General features: G+C 44.4%; 1 protein-coding gene across 2 annotated transcripts in view; it reads right to left on the reverse strand.

Moving 5' to 3' along the window:
• The window catches only part of THSD4 (thrombospondin type 1 domain containing 4), a 551,822-nt gene that overhangs the window by 103,620 nt on the left and 428,284 nt on the right, over positions 1-19,918 (reverse strand). For both annotated transcript variants that reach the window (XM_032864919.1, XM_032864920.1), the window contains one exon: positions 423-627. In XM_032864919.1, coding sequence (XP_032720810.1) covers positions 423-627 — 205 coding nt within the window. The remainder of the gene's footprint in view (positions 1-422; positions 628-19,918) is intronic.

The following is a 19,918-nucleotide window of genomic DNA, read 5'->3' on the forward strand; positions in this document are numbered from 1 at the left end:
GAAAAAAGAGAAACATGGTTTTTACATCAGACCTGTAGGGAATGAAGCTCCAGACAGGATCACTGACTGGCCCTGTTCGAATTCCAGCAGAACGAAGACTGGCCTGTACAGCAGCTCAAAGAGTCTCCCCCATCTCAGAGAAACCATTCAGCCCAGTATTTAGTGCATAACCATGTTTTTCTTGGAAGGAACAAAGGCTGGCTTAAATGTGTAGATATTAAATATTTATTTGCAAGGACTTCAAAACTTTCCTCCACCCACTTTTCTCATGTTAAGGAGGAGGCCAAACGGTGCTTTGGCATTCTCCAGTGGCACCTTCTCCAAGTCCAAGGACATCTGGACACAGCTGTGTCACACTCCTGGGAAGGAATGAATCACCTGAGTGTGACAGACTGTTCCCTCTGGAAAAAGACCAAGCTTACCCAAATAGTTGTTGCTCTTGTGCATCTCGGTGATGTTGATTTTGGTGGCTCCTTGGGGGATCTCGACCACGCGGTGGTAGCCCAGGCTGGTAAGGGCATGCTTGAACACGCCCGACACAACCTGACAGCCTGTGTTGTCGCCGCCGCACACCCCGCATTTGTCCACTACCTTGTCTGAGCCCAGGTAGTCGTCACAGCCAATACTCTGCAGAGAGGTGGAAAACAAAAGACTCTTGGAGCACATCACAGGAGCATGGGGGGAGACGGAGAGAGGAGGGAATGGAAGATCTTTGGTAGGTCTTGAACTGACCTCCCTCCTGCCCACCATTCAGCTCCTGCAGTGTCCAAGTGCATTCTTCCCTCACTTGACAGAGAGTCACAAAGCACCCACGCTGGGTAAGGAACTTCTTCTCAAGGTATGTGGGATACCTACACTCTGGGAGCATGGGGGAGGCCACAGACAGTAAAACACGACACGTAAATCAAACAGTATGCTTGGGGGTGGCAAATGATAAGGAGAAAAATCATGGAGAGAGAAGGAATAAGGAGACGGTGGGGACCGGTCACTTGTTTACACTAGCTGGACAGTGAATTTGTCCTGAAAATCCATCCCCCTTGTTGGACTCAGAGAAGAGACCATCTGGAATTTTTTTTTTTAAGATTTTATTTACATATTTGAGAGAGAGCATTAGTGGGGGGAGTGGCAGAGGGAGAAGCAGACTCCCCACGGAGCGGGAAACCCGGCTCAGGGCTCATTACTGGGACCCTGGGATCATGACCTGAGCCAAAGGCAGATGCTTAACTGACTGAGCCACCCAGGTGCCCCCCATCTGGGATTTTTATATAAAGTTCTTTGGGACCATGGTAAGTACTGTATCTACAATTGGGATTTGTCCCCAAGTCCTCTGTTCTAAATGACAGACTGTATAAACACTTAGCAAAGGATCCTCAGAAGTGGTACTCACAGGCCCAGTGTCTTAGGAAGTTAAAACAAATTTATTGAGATCTGGTTCTCCACTGGTCACTGGAGCTCTGAAGAGGCAGGAGCAGCAGTATTTTCCTTGGCACCCCCAACGCATTTTTCCCAGGGGTAAAGGGGGAAGGCAGGCAATGGCCAGATGATTCACATATAAATAAATAAAGGGGTGATCCTTGTTCAGACAGGCCTATCAGCCTTTAAAGGAACTCCACTGACCTTCCTGAACTTCCTCCAAAAAAGATTCTTCCCATTACTCATTCTAAGACCTTTTAGCTTTATCATTCCCCTCCCTGTTCATGTTTTCTGTTGGTACAATTTTTTTTGCATGAAAAAAAAAATTAAACCTTGGAAACAAAGTGCAGGATCATTATCTTTATGCCATCCTTTCCCACTTCTGGAGCTGATTCCATAGGGCTCATGATCATGCTTTCTGAACCTAAAATTTGGACATGTGGTCTGAGTAAAGAATTCCGTCACGTTTCTACGGGCAAATGGAAGGGAGCCAATGACAACTTGGACAATGAAGTACTGAGATGACAGGATCAGTTCACTGGGTTCTGGGGATCGGGAATGACACTTGAAGTCAGAATGGGATTCTAAAACCTGAGACACGTGTTTGCTGAATCACAGGCTGGTGCTGGTTCTCGAATTCTAAGAGTGATCATCAGACCACATCTCAGGGGGCAAAGTGGTCAACAAACCATTCAAAATCCACTTTTGGTTTTGTGAAATATCCTTGGGTCTGTTTCTGTGGGCCTTACAGGTCAAATCCTATATGCAGGGTCAAATCAGAGGGGGTTCAGGCTTTCCCCTCCAACCTCACACTTGACTGACGTTTTTCTGTAGGCACTATACTTGTACATTATTACTTCCATATTCCTGAAGGCACTTTAGTTCCTCAATAATAACTGGCCTCTTCACAAATAGCTTCTCTGTAAAACATTATTTCTGACAGTAACAGAACATCATCTCAGTATGTTCACCCATATCCAATTAACCTTCCAAAATGCCATGTTTGCTATGTATTTCTCCTCCCTCAACTATTTCTTGCCCCTGCTCCATGCACATTTTACTAGAAAAATAAGGAAAATGTTTTCCATGCATGATTTCCATCCCTGACCCCTTGGGTTCTCCTTGGCTTTGAAAGAAAGCAGGAAATAAACAAAATACCACAGGTCTCACCAAATTAAGGACAGGCCTCTGATTGTCCCTGATGGGGCAGATGGAGAGAAAAGTGGGTCGGCACACAGTCCGCTTCCTGTCTAGCAAAGCATCACCCTCCTTCCTTTGCATTCCTGCTACCCGGGGACTCAGTCTGTCCCAGACCGAGCTCATCCCCGCGGGGCACTCCAGTAAAGGGAACGCTGTGCACAAGGCGTGAGGTAGGAATGAACACACAGGAAGTAGGAAAGCATGTTCGCGGAATGACTTGGCTCCAGTGTAGGGTTGCTGGGAGGGTTGAAATCAGGCTGGAGAATTCAGCTGAAGTGTTTAAGAATCTTGGTTTCCACGATGAAGAATGAGAATTTTATCTGACAGCATCAGCAATAACCACCGGATGTCTCAAAAAAGCGAGGGCCGTGCTCGGATTTGTTTTCTGGGTGATAGCTTTGACTGTTGTGGAGAGGGTCCCAGAGTGGGGAGAACAGATAAACTAGTGAGTCTCTCTCATCTAAATAGTATGTCGGGGATATTTCAAGGATAAATGAGAGCCCTCGAAGACGAGGACGGACATCCCACGAATCCTCAGCCCCCAGCCCAATTAGAATGGGATGATCATAAGGTTGGTGTCCGACAACCACAGCTAGGCTAAATGTCATTTAATCTTGTGAAACAGATATTATATTAAAATGCTCTGCACAGTTCCATGAAGGCTCCCCCACACACCGGGTTTCCTGCGTAGCACGGCCTCTCTGGAGGAATCGAGACATAGGGAGGGAAGATTGTAGCAGTTTTTCCTGACTGACGTCCTAATGGCCTGGAGGTTGGCTTCCGTGAAGCCTGCAGCCTCACAAGTGCATCACAAGGTGACATCCTGTTTCCTCGGGGCTGGATGGTAGCTCCCTTCTGGGGTCAGTGCGGAAGACATCTCCACCACCATCCAGACCTCTGGGGACAACACCCAAAAATGAATCAGGCCAGAATTCTGGCTTGCACCTTAGGAAGCTGGTCAGTTGGTCTCTGATGGGGATGACTTAAAAATGCTGGTCTGTGTCTCCAAACTCAGAGGTGCCACCCAAGTGCCTTCTGTAGGGGCTTCAAGTGGGCGCTCGGGTCTGCTGGACCCAGGTTTTGTGCTGGCTCGGCCACTTCTCAGTGCTAATCTTTGGATGTGTTAGTTAGCCATCCTGAGCCTTCGGTGTTTTGTTGCTGGGGATGATATGTGTCTGTCTCACAGCAATGCTGGGGGAACTAATGAAGTAAACATAGAAGGCACCTAGCAAAATGCCAGAATAGGGGGATTTCTCAGAAAACATGGGGTTTTGTTATTTATTGTCTTCCTATACTGGATTTCATCAGTAACCTATCCATTTTCAAGTAAATTCTATCATCACGTAACCACAGACCCACTCCTATTTCTAGAACACTCCCTAGTACCTCCCAGTTGCAGACATTCTCTTCTTCATTTGGAGAAAGTCAGAAAAATCCAAAGAGCTAAGAAAAAAAGTCACCTTTCCCCATAAAGGTAAGGGACGTTGCATGGCCCCTTTACCCTCACTGCTCCAACAACGCCAAGTGAAAAGGGACAGGATGAACATCTGCTCCTCGATCCACCTTTATTTCATTTTTATTATTTTTTTTAACTATGTACTGCGGTTCCAAAGAGATATTTCCTGCTGTTACAAAGGCAACTGGACAACTATCAGACATCCTTAGTATTCTTCCAGTGATTTCCACAACATGTTGTAGGAGAATTTTACACGTTGCAAGCCATCACAAGAGAAATTGCTCAAGAATTACCCCCAATTGTGCGCCAAATTAACCTAAATAAAATTTCCTGATGGAGATGAGCCAACTGCATGACGTGTCTGGTGGTGGATTTCACTGGGAGGAGGCCTCTGTACGTCCTGGCAGGGTAGGCCGGTGCCAGGACTGCAGATAGTACGGCTTCTGATTCCCCGATGGGAAGCAGATGTTTCTGTGTGTGCTCAATAAACACACCAGATATGGCAACCCCAACTGGTTGGCTAGATGATGCAGACAGGTAACAAGATGTGTCTTAATAATTGTGCTCTCACAACAGGGTGAGGGAATGTTATTATTAAAATGATAAGTAGCTAACACCAATTTACTTTTATTTGTAGTAAGCTAATTTGTGGGAATACATAGATGCCAGAACTTTTATTCATGACATTCTGTTGAAAGAAGTCCTTTGCATAAGGATAAATATCTCTCTCTTATTACTATTAGGAATGTACATCAATACTACCTTCCTGGAAAGCCATTTGGTAATATATACTGTTTGACCCCAATTCTTCTACGAATTTATGTTAAGGAAGTGATAAGAAAGCAGGCCAATGATTTCTGTAGGAAGCAGCTCATCACAGTTGTTATTATCAATTAAAAAAATCAGAAACATTTTAAGTGTCCAACATAGAAAAACAGTTAAACAATATATAGAAATTCTCTGGAATTCTGAAATTCTCTGGAAAATGACCTTCAGTATCATTCAGGAAATATTTCCTGAGGCAACCCCTACTATGTGCCAATAAGTTGTAGATAAGGAGGCATGAGGGTAAAACAAACATGATTCCTACTTATGGTCTAAATCAGTGGTTGGCAAATGACAGACCACAGGCCAAATCTGGCCCACAACCTGTTTTTGTAAATAAAGTTTTATTAGAACACAAACCTGCCCATTTGTTTACTTATTGTCTAGGGCTGCTTTTGTGCTGTAACAGCAGGGTTGAATGGTTGCAACAGAGATAGCATGGCCCCCAGCACCCAAGATATTTATGATCTGGAGCTTTATAGAAAAAGTGCCAACCTCTGGACTAAATCGGAAGGTGGACATGATCCCATGATTCAGTATAGTATATCGAGGCGGGAGGGAGATGTGCAGAGCCCTGTGTGGCCAAGACTGAGGATCGGGCTAAAGTTTCCAGATTTACCTCTGCTTGCCCTCACCTATTTCCTATACGCCACCCACTTGACTTCTCCCAATCTGTCTCAACCCTAAAACAGAAGGCAAAGAGCTGCCATCTTCTACCTCACTAGTCTTCAAGTGCTGTTGTTGTTGTTGTTGTTGTTGTTTTAAGCCGAAGAAACATACTTCTCAAACAAAACCTCATGCAGAAATGCAGGACTCCAACATACAAAATGAGATAGGATTTGGAAGTTCAGCATCTCACCTTCCTACCTTCTCCCTCATGACCACGGTTTCTCAACCATCACTCTAGGGACATTTTGGGCCAGAGAGTTCCCAGGTGTGGTGGCCTGTCTTCTGCATTGTAGGATGGTTGTTGACACCCCTGGCTTCTGGATGCCAGTGGCATTTCTCCCCTCAGTGGGACAAATGAAAATGTATCTAGACATTGCCACATGTCCCTGTAGTAAAAGAGTCACCTTCAACTGATTGAGAATCACCACTCTAGCATAATCCATAGCTCATGGGACACCAGAGAAGAGCATGATAGATTCCCCATGGAAGTTCCACAGAAGCACCAAACAGCACTCTGTCCATGTCAGAATCTAATGAACAAAGAATATTTATTATCCAGTTTTTAAAAAACTATTTCCACACTGTGATCAAACTAATCAGTATCCTAGGGCTCTTCAAGCTTGCCATCTGGCTTAATTTTACTGTGAGCAGGATTACGTACTGGAAAGAGCACGGTGCCTAGTATGCAGTAGGTACTAAATAAGTGTCGAATGAAAGAGTAGCTGGTTGAGGCATCAGGAGATCAAAGTTACAGGACAAATTTTCTCCCTCAACTGCTCATCTCTAAGGTGTCTTCTGGTGCTGAGCTGTTTCTGAAAAAGAGAGGTACAGCCCCGATGTGAAGAATCCTGCCATGTCTAAATTCAGAGGAATTTGCCGAACATCGACAAAATTAAATTAGAAACAGGAACCCATGGGAAACAAACTGACACTGTCATTCATTTGAAGAGAAGAAACGGTCCACGGGATGAAAGGTATTTTGGCTTCCCTAATGAAGGCAATTGTGAAACTAGTGATCTGGTTTTAATCAGGCTTATGGTTGTCGCTTTTCAGTACCTTATCCTGTTTCATTAGAGAATAGCACCTTTACCCAGTGACTTCAGTGGAAGAAAATGTTGGCCCTCTCGTCGGATAAAGTTGGGTGAGAATCAGCTGCAGTGATGTTTACTAATCTGATGAAAGAAGCCCCGAGAGGGAAACACTTCACATCCTGTAAGAGAGTTACCACCCTCGTTGCCATGAGGGTCGTCTTTCTGTGGAGAGTAGGGGTGCTCCAAACTAGAAAATGCCAATGCTTCACTTTCATGGTCTTCCTCCAGGTGGCTTAAAACGGGGGCAGGGTGGGGGGAATGAATGAATAATGACAATGACAACTGCTTTTATTATAAAAATGAGGTATTTTTTTTTTGCATTGAATAGTAGAAACCTCTAGACTTCCCTTTTACTTTTTTTTTTTAATGATTTTATTTACTTTGTCAGAGAGAGCGAGAAAGAGAGAGCACAAGAGCACAAGCAGAGGGAGTGGCAGGCAGAGGGACAAGTAGGCTCCCTGCTGAACAAGGAGCCCAACATGTGTCTTGATACCAGGACCCTGGGATCATGACAGGTCCTGGGATCATGACCTGAGCCGAAGGCAGACACTTAACCAATTGAGCCACCCAGGCACCCCTCCACCTTACTCTTTAAAATGTACGGCTATACAGTGAATTCTCTGTTTAAAAAGAACGCTGTTTAAAATACTTGGTCAGAACAAACACATTAAAAAATGTTCAACATCACTTGGCATCAGGGAAATACAAATCAAGACCACAGTGAGATACCACCTCACACTAGTCAGAATGGCTAAAATTAACAAGTCAGGAAATGACAGATGCTGGCGAGGATGTAGAGAAAGGAGAACCTTCCTACACTGTTGGTGGGAATGCAGCTGGTGTAGCCACTCTGGAAAACAGCATGAAGTTTCCTCAAAAAGTTAAAAGCAGAGCTGCCCTACAACCCAGCAATTGTTCTACTGGGTATTGACCTTAAAGATACAAATGTAATGATCCGAAGGGGTACATGCACCCTGATGTTTATAGCAGCAGTGTCCACAACAGCCAAACTATGGAAAGAACCCAGATGTCCACCGACAGATAAATGGATAAAAAAGATGTGGTTCATATATACAACAGAATGTTACTCGGCCAACAGGAAAATGAAATCTTGCCATCTGCAATGATGTGGATGGAACTAGAGGGTATTATGTTAAGCAAAATAAGTCAATCAGAGAAATACAATTACCATATGATCTCACTGATGTGTGGAATTTAAGAAACAAAACAGAGGATCATAGGGGAAGAGAGGAGAAAAAAACAAGAAAAACCAGAGAGGGAGACAAACCATAAGAGACTCTTAATCATAGCAAACAAACTGAGGGTTGCTGGAGGGGAGGGGATGGGGTAACTGGGTGATGGGCATTAACGAGGACACATGATGTAATGAGCAGTGGGTGTTACATAAACCAATGAATCACTGAACTCTACCTCTGAAACCAATAATACATTATATGTTAATTAGTTGAATTTAAATTTTAAAAAATGGAAAAAATGAAAAGTGATTCAAAAGAATCAAACTTAAAAAAAATAAACTGTATATATATTTAGAAAAAAAGTGAAATACTTGGTCAGATTGTATGGAAACTCTATAGGGCCTCAGGAGGGGCCCCTACCATGTGGGGCAGGTCTGTCAGATACTGTGGCTTGGGGTGGCCAAGGGGTCAGGACTAGGAAGTTTCCTGAAGAAAAGAGCAGAGAGACACTGTCTGCATTATGTAAGATGAAGTTCTGGAAGCAAGTATTGGCAAAAAGGCAACGGTGAGTTGGGTTGATGACTGTGTCCTAGGATGGAGGCTGTTTGCACTATGGTCTCATTTCTATGGCCGTCTGGGCTCAGGCAGCCTGAAGTCTACAGGTGTGGGTCCAACCAGAAGGTTCTCAGAGGACTGTGGGTGAATCCAGCACCCACCAGAAGGCAATGAGGAAGACTCTTGTTTGCATCCTTGTCATTTCCTTGACACAGTGTGTCTCTCCAAATGTCCCTGTTTGCATCTCTCTCCACAAGATGGCACCTAGAAGCCTTGGTAAAAGGGTACTCACCTAAGCAACTAGTTTAGGAATAGGAGACAGTGGTTGAACATTTAAAGGATGGTTGTTGAGAAACACCAGAAGGGCCGGCTTAGCCATTCAAGGCTGATTGCATATTGATGCTTGTTAAGATAGGACTTGCGCTTCTCAAAACGTTTTTGTGGAGCATTTAAAAATGTGAGTGAACTATTCAGGACTTTTATTATCTGATTGTTCATGACAATGCTTAGAAATCTGCATGAATGCTTTAAACATTGGGAGTTAATGGGGTTTTGGATGCCACTGGATGATCTCCAGGGATGGCTGAGAAGACTGGCTGGCTGGGGAGATGAAGAGGGAAGAGTTCCGGGGGCTTGAGTCCCAAGGCTGTGGAGTCAGGAACAGCATACTGAAATGCTGTTTTCAGGAGAGATGCTTAGCAGACACAGGCGTGGAATGGAGATGGAGAGACTGGAGGTTGAGAAGCACAAAGACAACTACATTTGGATGGGCACAGGGGGAAGGAGACCTGGATGGAGAGAGGGATTAGAACGTAGGGCAAAGGCACACTGACGATGTTACGCTGAGGGCACAGCCAATGGACTATTCTATTGAAGGATGCTCTGTTGAAGGTGAAGAAGGGAAGACTTCTAGGTCCATGGTGTGGGAACCTGGAAGACTAGAAATGTTGCCTATTTCAAGCAGAAGCCTTACAGATGCTGTGGGGTGTGGGGTGGGAGGTGTGCAGACCCGTGATGGAGTCATCTCAGAGCCAGGATCTTGATCATTACTTCGTTCACTGGATTTGGTCATATTAATTCTCTCTCTTCAGGTGGAACTTTCCTCTAACACCCTAAACATTTTCGTTTTAGCTTTTTGGATGTAAATCCTTCCAAAGTATATATATATTTTTCTCCTCTATCTCATTTGTTTAAAAATCAAGAATAATAAACATTATTTGATCTGTTCTAGACCCTTGTTACTCAAGGTATAGTCCATGGAGCAGCAAGAACAGGCATCATGTGAGAGCTTGTTAGAAATCCTGGCCGCCATCCCAGACTTCCTGAAATTGAAATCTGCCTTAGAGCAGCACCCTTAGGTGATTCCTGGGCAAACTGGGATTCTTTGGCTTTGGGGGTCACTCTTTGTTTACTTCATATTCTTTTTACTCTTCTCAGGTTGCACACCAACCCCTAAGTGACAGCCAACTCTCCCATCCAGGCAAAACAAAGACAGTGTGACATTACTACCCTTTTGGAAAAACTGGAAAAAATGCCTTCGGGGGGCTTTTCCCTGTGAGATTTTTAAGGGTGGGGGGTCGGGGTGCAGGTAAGACACACATTCACACACAGTCTCCAGAGAATTCCAGTGTTACACAGCAGAAGAGGCTCTGGGCCTCCTGCTTCTTGCCTCAGAGATGAAGAACCAGGTCCTGGGAGGGGAAGTGATTATCTCTTGGGCTGCAGAGAGAGGACTTCATGCTAGGGACTCCTTCTCATAGGCATCCCTGTGATGGGACTGCGATGGCCTCCAGCTCCTTCTGATGCAGGGTTTTCTTGTTTCCTCCCCTCAAATGGTCCCTCTTCTTTCCTTTGTGCTTATTATGTCCCCATAACCATGTGAGAATGCTTCTGTCTACCAACTAGAAGAGCAAGTCCTTTTAACAAATGGTCTTTGTGAAAATACTTAGATAAACTCCTTGGAGTCAGCAGAAAGCAAGGCAACAAGAGATAACGGTCAACCTGAGATATGGTTAAATGGGAAGAGTGGTTCTGCTTCCAGGGCTGGAGAGGGAAGAAAGGGACAAAGCAGAGGAGAAGCTAAGAGATGGTGGAGGGCCAACTAGAAGTGGGTGGGAGGACCGCGGTTAACTGCCCATGCACCTGAATCTCGCTCGCGGACGTTTAAACCTCCCTCTGTTCCTGGCCTTCTCAGGTCTTCCTCGAAATTCTACACTGGCATCAGGCCTATTCTCCTGCCTTTAGGATTTCTGGCTTAGACTTCTTGAAGCCCCCCTTCTTTCCATTTCCATCATCTGAAATTTCTCTTCTATGTTCTCCTCTCTCCAAAAGACTTTCCTTCTAGACACATACATGCCTAAGAGCATCCAAGATGTCCTCAACATCTGCAACTGTCACCATTTTCCTGAGTCTCACGCAAAGCCAGTAAGGCACAATTCTCAAATCCTTTGTGAGGATTAAATGAGAACATGCAGATGAGAACATGCAGTTCAGAAACAGCATAGAATAGGGGCTGGGAGAATGATTCTATGCTTTCCTCCCGGAGGGTATGTCTGTCCCACTTCAAGGGACCTGTCCCTGGGACACGCAGCGCCCTTTTTCTCACACAAGGCACACACATTTCTCTACTCACAGCGGAGCCTGGTCTGTTTCCTCTGTCCACGGAAATCTCACTTCTACAACTCCAAGGTGGTGTTTGAAGCCACATAAACAGGCAAACTATGGTGATCATTCACATTTCCACCATGTTCTGGAACAACGGTGATCAAGATTTTCAGAGATTTTCTTATAAATTTATTATCTCTCTCTCTCTCTCTTTAAAATGTGTTTCTTTTATGAGTCTTCCCTGGCTTGTGTTGGAGACCAGCTATGAAAAAACCTCAAAAATTGTCAAGGGGTTATGTTCATTTTAGAAACAGAGCAAGGGAGGCTATGGACAGAGCTTACAGCTTGGGCATAGCTGAGCACAGTCTTAGAGGATTTGGGGTGAAAATCAGAGGCAAGCAGGGATGCAGGTAGTTTTCAGGGATCCAGGAGGTAGGAAGTACCAAGTCTGTAAGTGACAGCTATCACAGAGAGAGCACTCACCCCATACTAGGCATCTTCTGTACGTTAGCCTGTTTAATGATCTTGACTCTTGCTATTTTATCGAAACTCAGAGAAGGTAAGGTCACACAGAGGTGTGATAGAGGGTTCAAACGAAAGGCTTCCTGGCTTTAAAGCTCAGGTTCTCTGTCCTCTGCTGGTCTCCAAATCTAGTGGAAAGCCTTCTTGTAAGAACAAAGCCTGTGACCAAGGGCCACATATACCAAGGGCTAGAATGACCAAGAACTACATAGGGATAATTCCTCCTTATTGCTCATATCTCTAGGGGCTGTTCTCTGCCTTCCCCCAAGACCCTTACTCATGGACTCTAGCTGTAGTCTATTGCCTCCTCTCTCACGAGGACTAACAATTGATTTGATTGATTTGGCAATCTCCTAATCTCCTAGAGCTTCTCTTCCTTTCTCCTGCTCTCCCGTGTTGTCTCCTTCTGTTCACTCAGTGCACATTCACCCAAGGGAGGTAACATCTGTAACACTACCCTTTCTTTTATAGCATATTCCTAGGTTCAAAATTATTCACCAAAATAGTAACTTTCTTATTTGTCTTCCTAGGCACGGAAACTGCTGGTGTATCAAGCTGGGAAATATTTATGACCTAAGAAAAAGCACCCTGTTCAATGGGAGATAGGATGACCCCATCCAAGATCTTGCTCTCTGGTGCTAGAATGACCAAGAAATCAAATCACGATAAATTCTTCCGATTCTCTCTTTTGACCATCAATGCCTCCAACACCCAACATTAATATTCATTTCATTAAAAAATGAAGACACTGTGTGTTCCACGCATGCTCAGAAGGAAGAAACTGGGCTGATGTATTTAAACATGAAGGCTCCTTCATGCTTCTTTTGAAGGATGGCTAAGAACAGGGTTATCTGTCAAACTCAATGAGTTCCATAACAATAATTCAGGTGGCAGCCAGATGAATAATTCTCATGCTTACAAAGAACTTCCCGACTCTTGCAACTTGAAAGCAAAAGGTAGGGCCATGGCAGGTATGACACATGGCTTCCAAGTGATCACATTAACAGTATGCACTTGTGTACACAAATATTTAGGACATGCAACCCAGCTGGATAGATACTGCTCCTTTACCTTCTTCGGGGAAGCCTTGAAATTCTCAATTTTCACCAGTCCCTTCTTTATTTTTTTTTTAATTTTTTTTTTAATTTATTTATTTGACAGACAGAGATCACAAGCAGGCAGAGAGACAGGCAGAGAGAGAGGAAGGGAAGCAGGCTCCCGGCCAAGCAGAGAGCCTGATGCGGGGCTCGATCCCAGGACCCTGGGACCATGACCTGAGCCGAAGGCAGAGGCTTTAACCCACTGAGCCACCCAGGCGCCCCACCAGTCCCTTCTTTAAACAGATCCTATTGATGGGTTTTTAAATCATACCCCCAGATGCGTCAGCATAAGAAAGGCAAATGCTGTGATTTCAGGTAATTTTTCCTGTATGTGGCTGTGAAATTTATCTTTCCAAGATGCTGCTGCCATCATGTCATCCTTCTGACTCAAAAGGCTTCCTGATGTCAGCTGTCACTTAAACAAGCTGATTATTTCCTCCCAGGCATTATGCCTGTACTTGAGTCCCTGATTCCAGGTAGACAGGAACACCTGGGGCAGGAGCAGCTCAAGGAAAAGCTCCAGCCCAGGTGTGGAAAACCAAGCGAAGTAGGAATTTTGAAAAGAATCCAGCCTCCTTATGCTTCCGCAGCAAAGGTACTTTGTTGAAGCGACAGTCCATGCTAATTGGGAATGTGCATTATTAAGGATGTATTCTAATTTATTGGGTTGGTCTGGCGAGGCTAAAGGCAGATGAAGTTCGCAAAAAGCCTCTGACACATGGAAGGCACCCAATACATACTATGTTTTATTTAAAGTCAAGATAAAGACAACACAGAGGGCACATTCAGAGAAGTACAAACAAATGGTACTCGTTCCTAGCTTAAACAATAGCAGCCTTGGAATGTTATTTAGTGAGAGAACAGCCTGCGTGGTCTTTGAAGAATGTGGGATGGCAGCAAATATGGAAGCAAAAAGAAAAGCATTTCTCCGGCAGAGCAGAACCCTAGTTAAAAGAAAGCCAGAACCAAAGTCAAAAAGTCAAAAATGCCCTTTTGACAACAGATGGACTCCCAGGGGCCCATGGAAAAGGTGTCCTCTTATGACTTAGAGAGGCCTATAGAAGTTCTCGTGAGCATCAAGGAAAGCCATCGAAAGAAAGGAAACCGGTGTTTGCTGAGGATCTCCTCGGGTGAAAATATTTACTACCATCTTAACAGAGGAGGGAAGAGGGAAGTTTGGTGACTCCCCCATGGTCACACAGCAAGGCATCGGGATACGAGCCTATGTCTATGGAGCTCGAGAACCCAGAAGCAGGGTGATAAGATGCAGGCCAAGCTCGTGAGGTGGACACAGCGAAGAGACGAGGACTGTGGTGGTGAACAGCCCATGCTGACAGGTGAGGAACAGGGGCTGCAGGACCAGGGAGTGGGAACCACTCTGGAAGGGGGTGAACACTGGGGCCACAGAGGCAGGTGTCCACGGACTGAGGACATGCAGCCTGGGGTTGACAGGGGGTGGCTGGAAAGTCGACTTCTGAGTGCCAGCTCTTCTCTGACATTTCATAGAAAGGATCACCGTTCATGGGACAGCTCCAATTTCCCAGAAGCTTTGAGTCCTCTCTTTTCCACTATCCCCACAAAGCCCTGATACTAAAAAGTCTCCCAGCCACTTTCTCCTATTATCACAAAATGATTAGATGGAGACTTCCTCTCCAGGGCAGACCCAAGGGCCTAGGACATGAAATCCTTTGGATGACTTCTCTTTCCAGGAGGCTCCCTCAGCCTCAGGCCTCCAGAATGTTCTCCTTTGATGAGCAGAAAGGGAACCATGAGCTGATAGGTCAGGGTTTCCCCTAAGACCACCTTTCCTTGGGGTTTTTCTGAGTCATGTTAGTGATCCTGGGGATTTTCAATTCCTTTTGAAATCTAAGGTCACCCTTTTTGTGACTATATCCTACATATATTTGAGGGCTGCAAAGAAATCACTGTATGATTTCAATTTCTTCAACTTGTGTTTTTAAATGATGATTTAAAGAAAGAGTCCGCTCCCTTTAAGATAAAGAAACTTGTGGAAATCTTGAGCACAGGAAGGCTACAAACCTATAGTTTAATAGGCATTGCTGCAGAACATTGATTTTGAGTTGTTAATGCCTCCTGTGGGTTCTGTGAGTTAGCCAAGGCATGAACCCTGAGATAAGAAGTGAGTTGGATTGCTAGAGAAAGTATCTACTTGAACACTGGAAAATCCTTGCCTCAAGTATGTTGATAATGGTGATATGGCTGACACAAAGCTACTGAGATAGTAACTAGCAAAATGATTTATTTGCTTCTTAGGATGGCCAGGAAACCACGTCGTTAGCAGACCTGAGGATGCTTGTCTTCCTCTCTGCTGTGGCTCAAAATCATCCACAAATTGATGCAGGTTTTTTAATAGAAGCTAAAATATCAGGGAACAGAACACATGCAAAGGTGGCATAGGGCATTGATCTAGTTGGCCATGAAAATCAGATTTGGATTTCCTTATAAATTTGGACCTTATGGGTTCCAATGCCTGTCAGCCACGACCATTCACTCTCCTTGCTGTAGAAGACCACAAAGATCACTAAAATCACAAAGATCACTATACAAAGATCACTAAAATGGATTTGAAATAAAGGTCATCTATCCTTTGCAGAAAATATAACTTTGAAATTTCATTTCATAACAGATTTCTGTAATCTCAAGAAGAGCAAAACAGCCCAACCAATAAGATTAGGAAGAGGCTTATCAGAGTCAATTCAGGCTTCTTAGCAAGTATTTCCACTAACACAGCATGCTGGAACCGCAGAATCTTGGGAGTAGAAAAAAAATCATAGAAGGCATGTGGTCTAACCAAGGTCAGAGGAAGTGCCATAGGGGTCAAGATCCATACCGGAGCCAGCCTAGGATCTGCTGTTCCCTGCCAAGACCCTGGACAGGTCACAAGACTAATTTAACTTATAAAATATGTGTGTTAGATGAGATAGATCCATAATTTTCAAACTATTTTAAGGTTTTAATGTTTTCATAATCCTGCTATCATATTTTCAAATTGTAAGAGTTCGAGAAACATCATCCTCAACTGTAGTTCCCACTTAACACACCGGAGGCAACTGTATTAACTTACTTTTGTGCAGCCCTCAGGACAAATTGCTCCCATCTTTACTGTAATCTAAGAGACTACCTGCCTAAAATTCGCAATTTGTTGTCTGCCTTAATCAAGAACTCCTCAAGAGTCGTAAACTGAAACAAAATTCAGAAATGAACTGGGGGGCGGGGGCGCCTGGTGGCTCAGTCGGTTGAGCATCTGCCTTCAGCTCGGGTCATGATCCCAGGGTCCTGGGATCGAGCCTCGCATGGGGCTCCCTGCTCAGCGGGAAGTCTGCTTCTCCCTCTCCCTCTGCCCCTCCCCATTGCTCCTGCTCTCTCTCTCTCTCTAATAAATAAAAATCTTAAATCTTAAATCTTAAATAAATAAAAATCTTAAAAAAAAAAGTTAATCAGACTTGAAAATGTAACTCCATTGACTCCCTTCTCCCTCCTAATGGTGGTTGCTCTTCCAAGAGAACCATTTTCCCTGAGTTTTCTATGTATTCTGTTGCCATCGGTAAACTTATCGTGTTGTTACCTCTTCTCACCTGAACCCCTAATTCATAAGATGGCTCTCTTGAGGAGACCTTTAGGTGTTGGTGTTTTCCAGCTAAAGTCCCTGGGTTATATTTGAAAAACATTCTGTTAATTATTGTCTTTTCTCTTTTTGACTCATTGTCCAGGAAACTCAGGAAAGAGACTAAAGGAGGAATGCTCTCATTCCTCAAGGAACGAAACCTCAATCTGTAAAGCAGTTTTGAGGGAGAGACTGGCTGTCATCCAGAGCTCTTCTCTTAGGAAGCTGCTTACAAGTGAGAAATCCCTGGACAGAAGGGAGAGCTGGGCCAGGGAGGGATCAAGTCTGAAGGTTTCCCCCCTACAGGTCCTCTTTCCCTCAGTGATGTCATGGGAGTCAGAGAGCTGGGAGCTCCTGATTCCTGGGGGACCAGCTGGGGTCGGGGGATGGAAGACACAGTGACGGACCGCTGGCAAGGCCTAAGCAAAGTAAAATTTCTCAGTTCTGGGCTCCGTGATCAAGAGCCAAGAAAAAGCCAAGAATTCAGAAGCAGAAGATGCTGGGAGCTTCAGTCCAGTAATGAGAAAAAGAAATTACTGGAATGAAATGAAATGTAGGAGGAGTACAAACTGACATTTGTCGGGCACCTCGGGATTTTATTTATCCATGTTTCATTTCATCTTTTTACTAGCCACGGGGCAGCTATTACCTGTTTCCCATTTTACTTCAGTGGAAGAACTGAGGTTCAGAAAAGTTAACCGACTTGGTGGAGGTCACATGACAGACCCAGATGATATCCTGGTCTGTATGCAAAGCCCACGTGCCTCCCGGGCTACCTGGATAAACAGAAGGTGATGAGCGGAAGCCTCACGGCAGACAGACCTCCCTGAGATCTGAGTTCTGACCCTGCCATTTGCCATCTGGGTGACCTTAAGCAAATTCCTTAAGCCGGTGAAGCCTCAGTTGCCTTATCTATAAAATGGGCGTACAGTAGAACCTACCTGATAAGCTTTTAAGAGTCAAATGAGATCATACATGAAAACCGCATACACTTAAAGTGCCATGCAGTAAAGCACCTAATAAACATTAACTCCATCGACCTTATGATCGTGATTATTTTCAATATCCCCTTCATCCCCACGTCCCTGCTCCGACGAACCACACGACTGGGAAAGAATCAGGAGTTTATTTCTCAGATAACTGGCGATCTCTACAGAGTATGTTTTTGATTCTCAAACATTTGGTAACCACAAGATCATGTGTTCCAACCAATCCATGATGGGTTTCCTTTAGAAAAAGGCAGATACAAAAGAAAATAGACAAGGCTTTCAGCCTTCTAGCAAAGTCATGGTTGTAAATTGGTCCATTTTTACGTTCTCAGAAAACCAAGCTGCTATCATCAGACCATCTTCTCACATGATTACTTTTCCCAGAGAGCTTTTCATTTTCCAGGGCGCCTCACACACACACAAAGCGCATGTGTGTATGCGCGCGCGTGTGCGTGTGTGCGTGTGTGGGTTCCCACCCTATAAATCTCCCGCTTGGCAGAGAGTGTTGATGGTTTCTGTGAAAGGGTCTTTGTGTCCCTTTTTGTCTAAAGGCTTTTTCATTAGAAGCCTGGAAGTCAAGGTAAGCGCTGCAGGGATTCGAGGATCTCTTGGCTTTTCTCTCACATCCAAATTATCTCCTAGAAAAATAAAAGTCCTCCATTCTCTGCCCTCGGTTAATAGAAGTGACAGCTGGGAGAGCTTCAAATCTGGCCTTAATTAATGGGCACTGCACAAATGTGACCAAAGCATATTTGCAGAGAAGAGGTTTTAAATAGCATCAAATGTTTGTGAGCACGAGGCCATGCGATGGCAGGAAATCTCTGACCATCTTAATGGGATCAGGCTTTTGTGTGCAAACAATGGCGAGCAAACCACAGGCCAGCTGACAGCCATTAGAATAGTGTTCTCATCTGTGGTGGTGTGTGAAGGCTCTTAAATCACCACTCATCAAGACGGAGGAACATGAACTATGGCGTGAGGTAACTATAATAAAACTGGTTGCTCAAAGGAGTGGCCTCCACACCGGTGTTTTTACAGTTTACCCAGAGTGGTCTTCCCCTTGAACTTGCGGCTGCCGTGGCCATACAGGAGCATTAAATCCTTCCAGAAACTCTGCCCTTCACCTCTGAGGCTAGTGTTTTCCACTCAGTTCTGACCAATCTTTCTTCGACTTGTTCTTCCCGTCCCCTCAGTCCCCAAGTCACTGTTCTTCTTTGCTCACATTTCCCATGTGAATTATCCCCCAGGGGAGACTCCTTCTCTCAGATCATATAGGAATTTAAGACTGTCCCTTATCCGGTTGTGGCCAAAATTCCCAATGCACCAATGGGCTGCAGATGTGTTCCTACTCACCTAAACACTTATACTGAAGATGGCCAAACCTCAACATGTGGGCATGAGGTTCACTGATGCATTTCAGATACTCTCATTTCTAGATACTGATCTAGAAGCTGGTGATGTCTACAAGAAGACTCCATGTTCTCAGGAAACTTCTAGAAGCTATCCCTGTCCCTGCTGGCTGAGCTGGGTTGGGTAGGGAAAGCCCTCTGCTAGGTGCTCTACTTATGTGATTCCACTTAGTCCTCAGAACAACCCAGTAAGGTGGCTGCTATTATCCTTTCCTTTGATCAATGATAAAACTAAATTTTGAGTGACAGTGCAATCAGACAACTCTCCCCCAACCAGGGAGCTGGTGAGCACAGAGGCTGGACTAAAATTGGGCTTATCTGTTGCTAAGTCCCACAGCCTTGTCCATTATGCTATGCTGACTTTCCTCTCTCATCATTTGCCTCCCAGTCTATGGAGGAAAACAGACAAATAAATTCACAATTATTGATAATTATAATCTAGCAGGAAACTGAACTAATAGGAAGACAGCTATTAAAAATCTATACCAGTACCCAAGTAAGCTGTATGTTCAAGGAGCCAAAATTTGTCCCTTCAAGAGAACTACTGTTCTTTTTTTTTAATATATCTTATTTTATTTAAATTCAATTAATTAACATATAGTATATAATTCATTTTAGGAATAGAGTTCCATGATTCATCAGTTGCATAGAACACCCAGTGCTCATTACATCACGTGCCCTCCCTCCTTAATGCCCATCGCTCAGCTACCCCATCCCCCTGAGAAATACTGTTCTTGATTTTAAGTCACCATGTTTCTCCAGCTCCACCTATCTTTGCCCTCAGTGGAATCACGGTCACAGGAGGAGCTGGTCATCTGTACACCTGACTTAGAACGAGAATCTGAAGGGTCCAAATTTGGGGGCAATGCAACAGAATATTCCTGGAAGCAGTTTCCTGTTGAGAGTCCACAAATGCCCAGGGCTTCCAAAAACTTTGATTTCAGTCTTTTGGTTGCTTTTCTTCCCAAAGTCCTCTTTCCTTTCCTATCCCATCTTGACCCCCAAAGAAAAGGACAGGCTGTCAGGTAAGTTGCTGAACTGGGGAGATTTGGCATGAAGTGGGTGTCACAGTAATGGGGAGACTTGGTACAGCACTAAGCTCAGATAAGAGCTGAAAGAACACAGATTTCAACCTCCTCTCACTTGTGAACTAGGCTTTATCATCAGCCTCTGTGTCCTCAGGAGAAAAATTCACATGTAAGCTGTTTGTATAGTCTTTGTATTAATATAAATAAACAAGACCCTACATGAGATGCAAAAAAGA

The sequence above is a fragment of the Lontra canadensis genome, unplaced genomic scaffold (genome assembly GCF_010015895.1).
Source record: "Lontra canadensis isolate GAN:19392208 unplaced genomic scaffold, GSC_riverotter_1.0 scaffold28, whole genome shotgun sequence".
NCBI lineage: Eukaryota > Metazoa > Chordata > Mammalia > Carnivora > Mustelidae > Lontra > Lontra canadensis.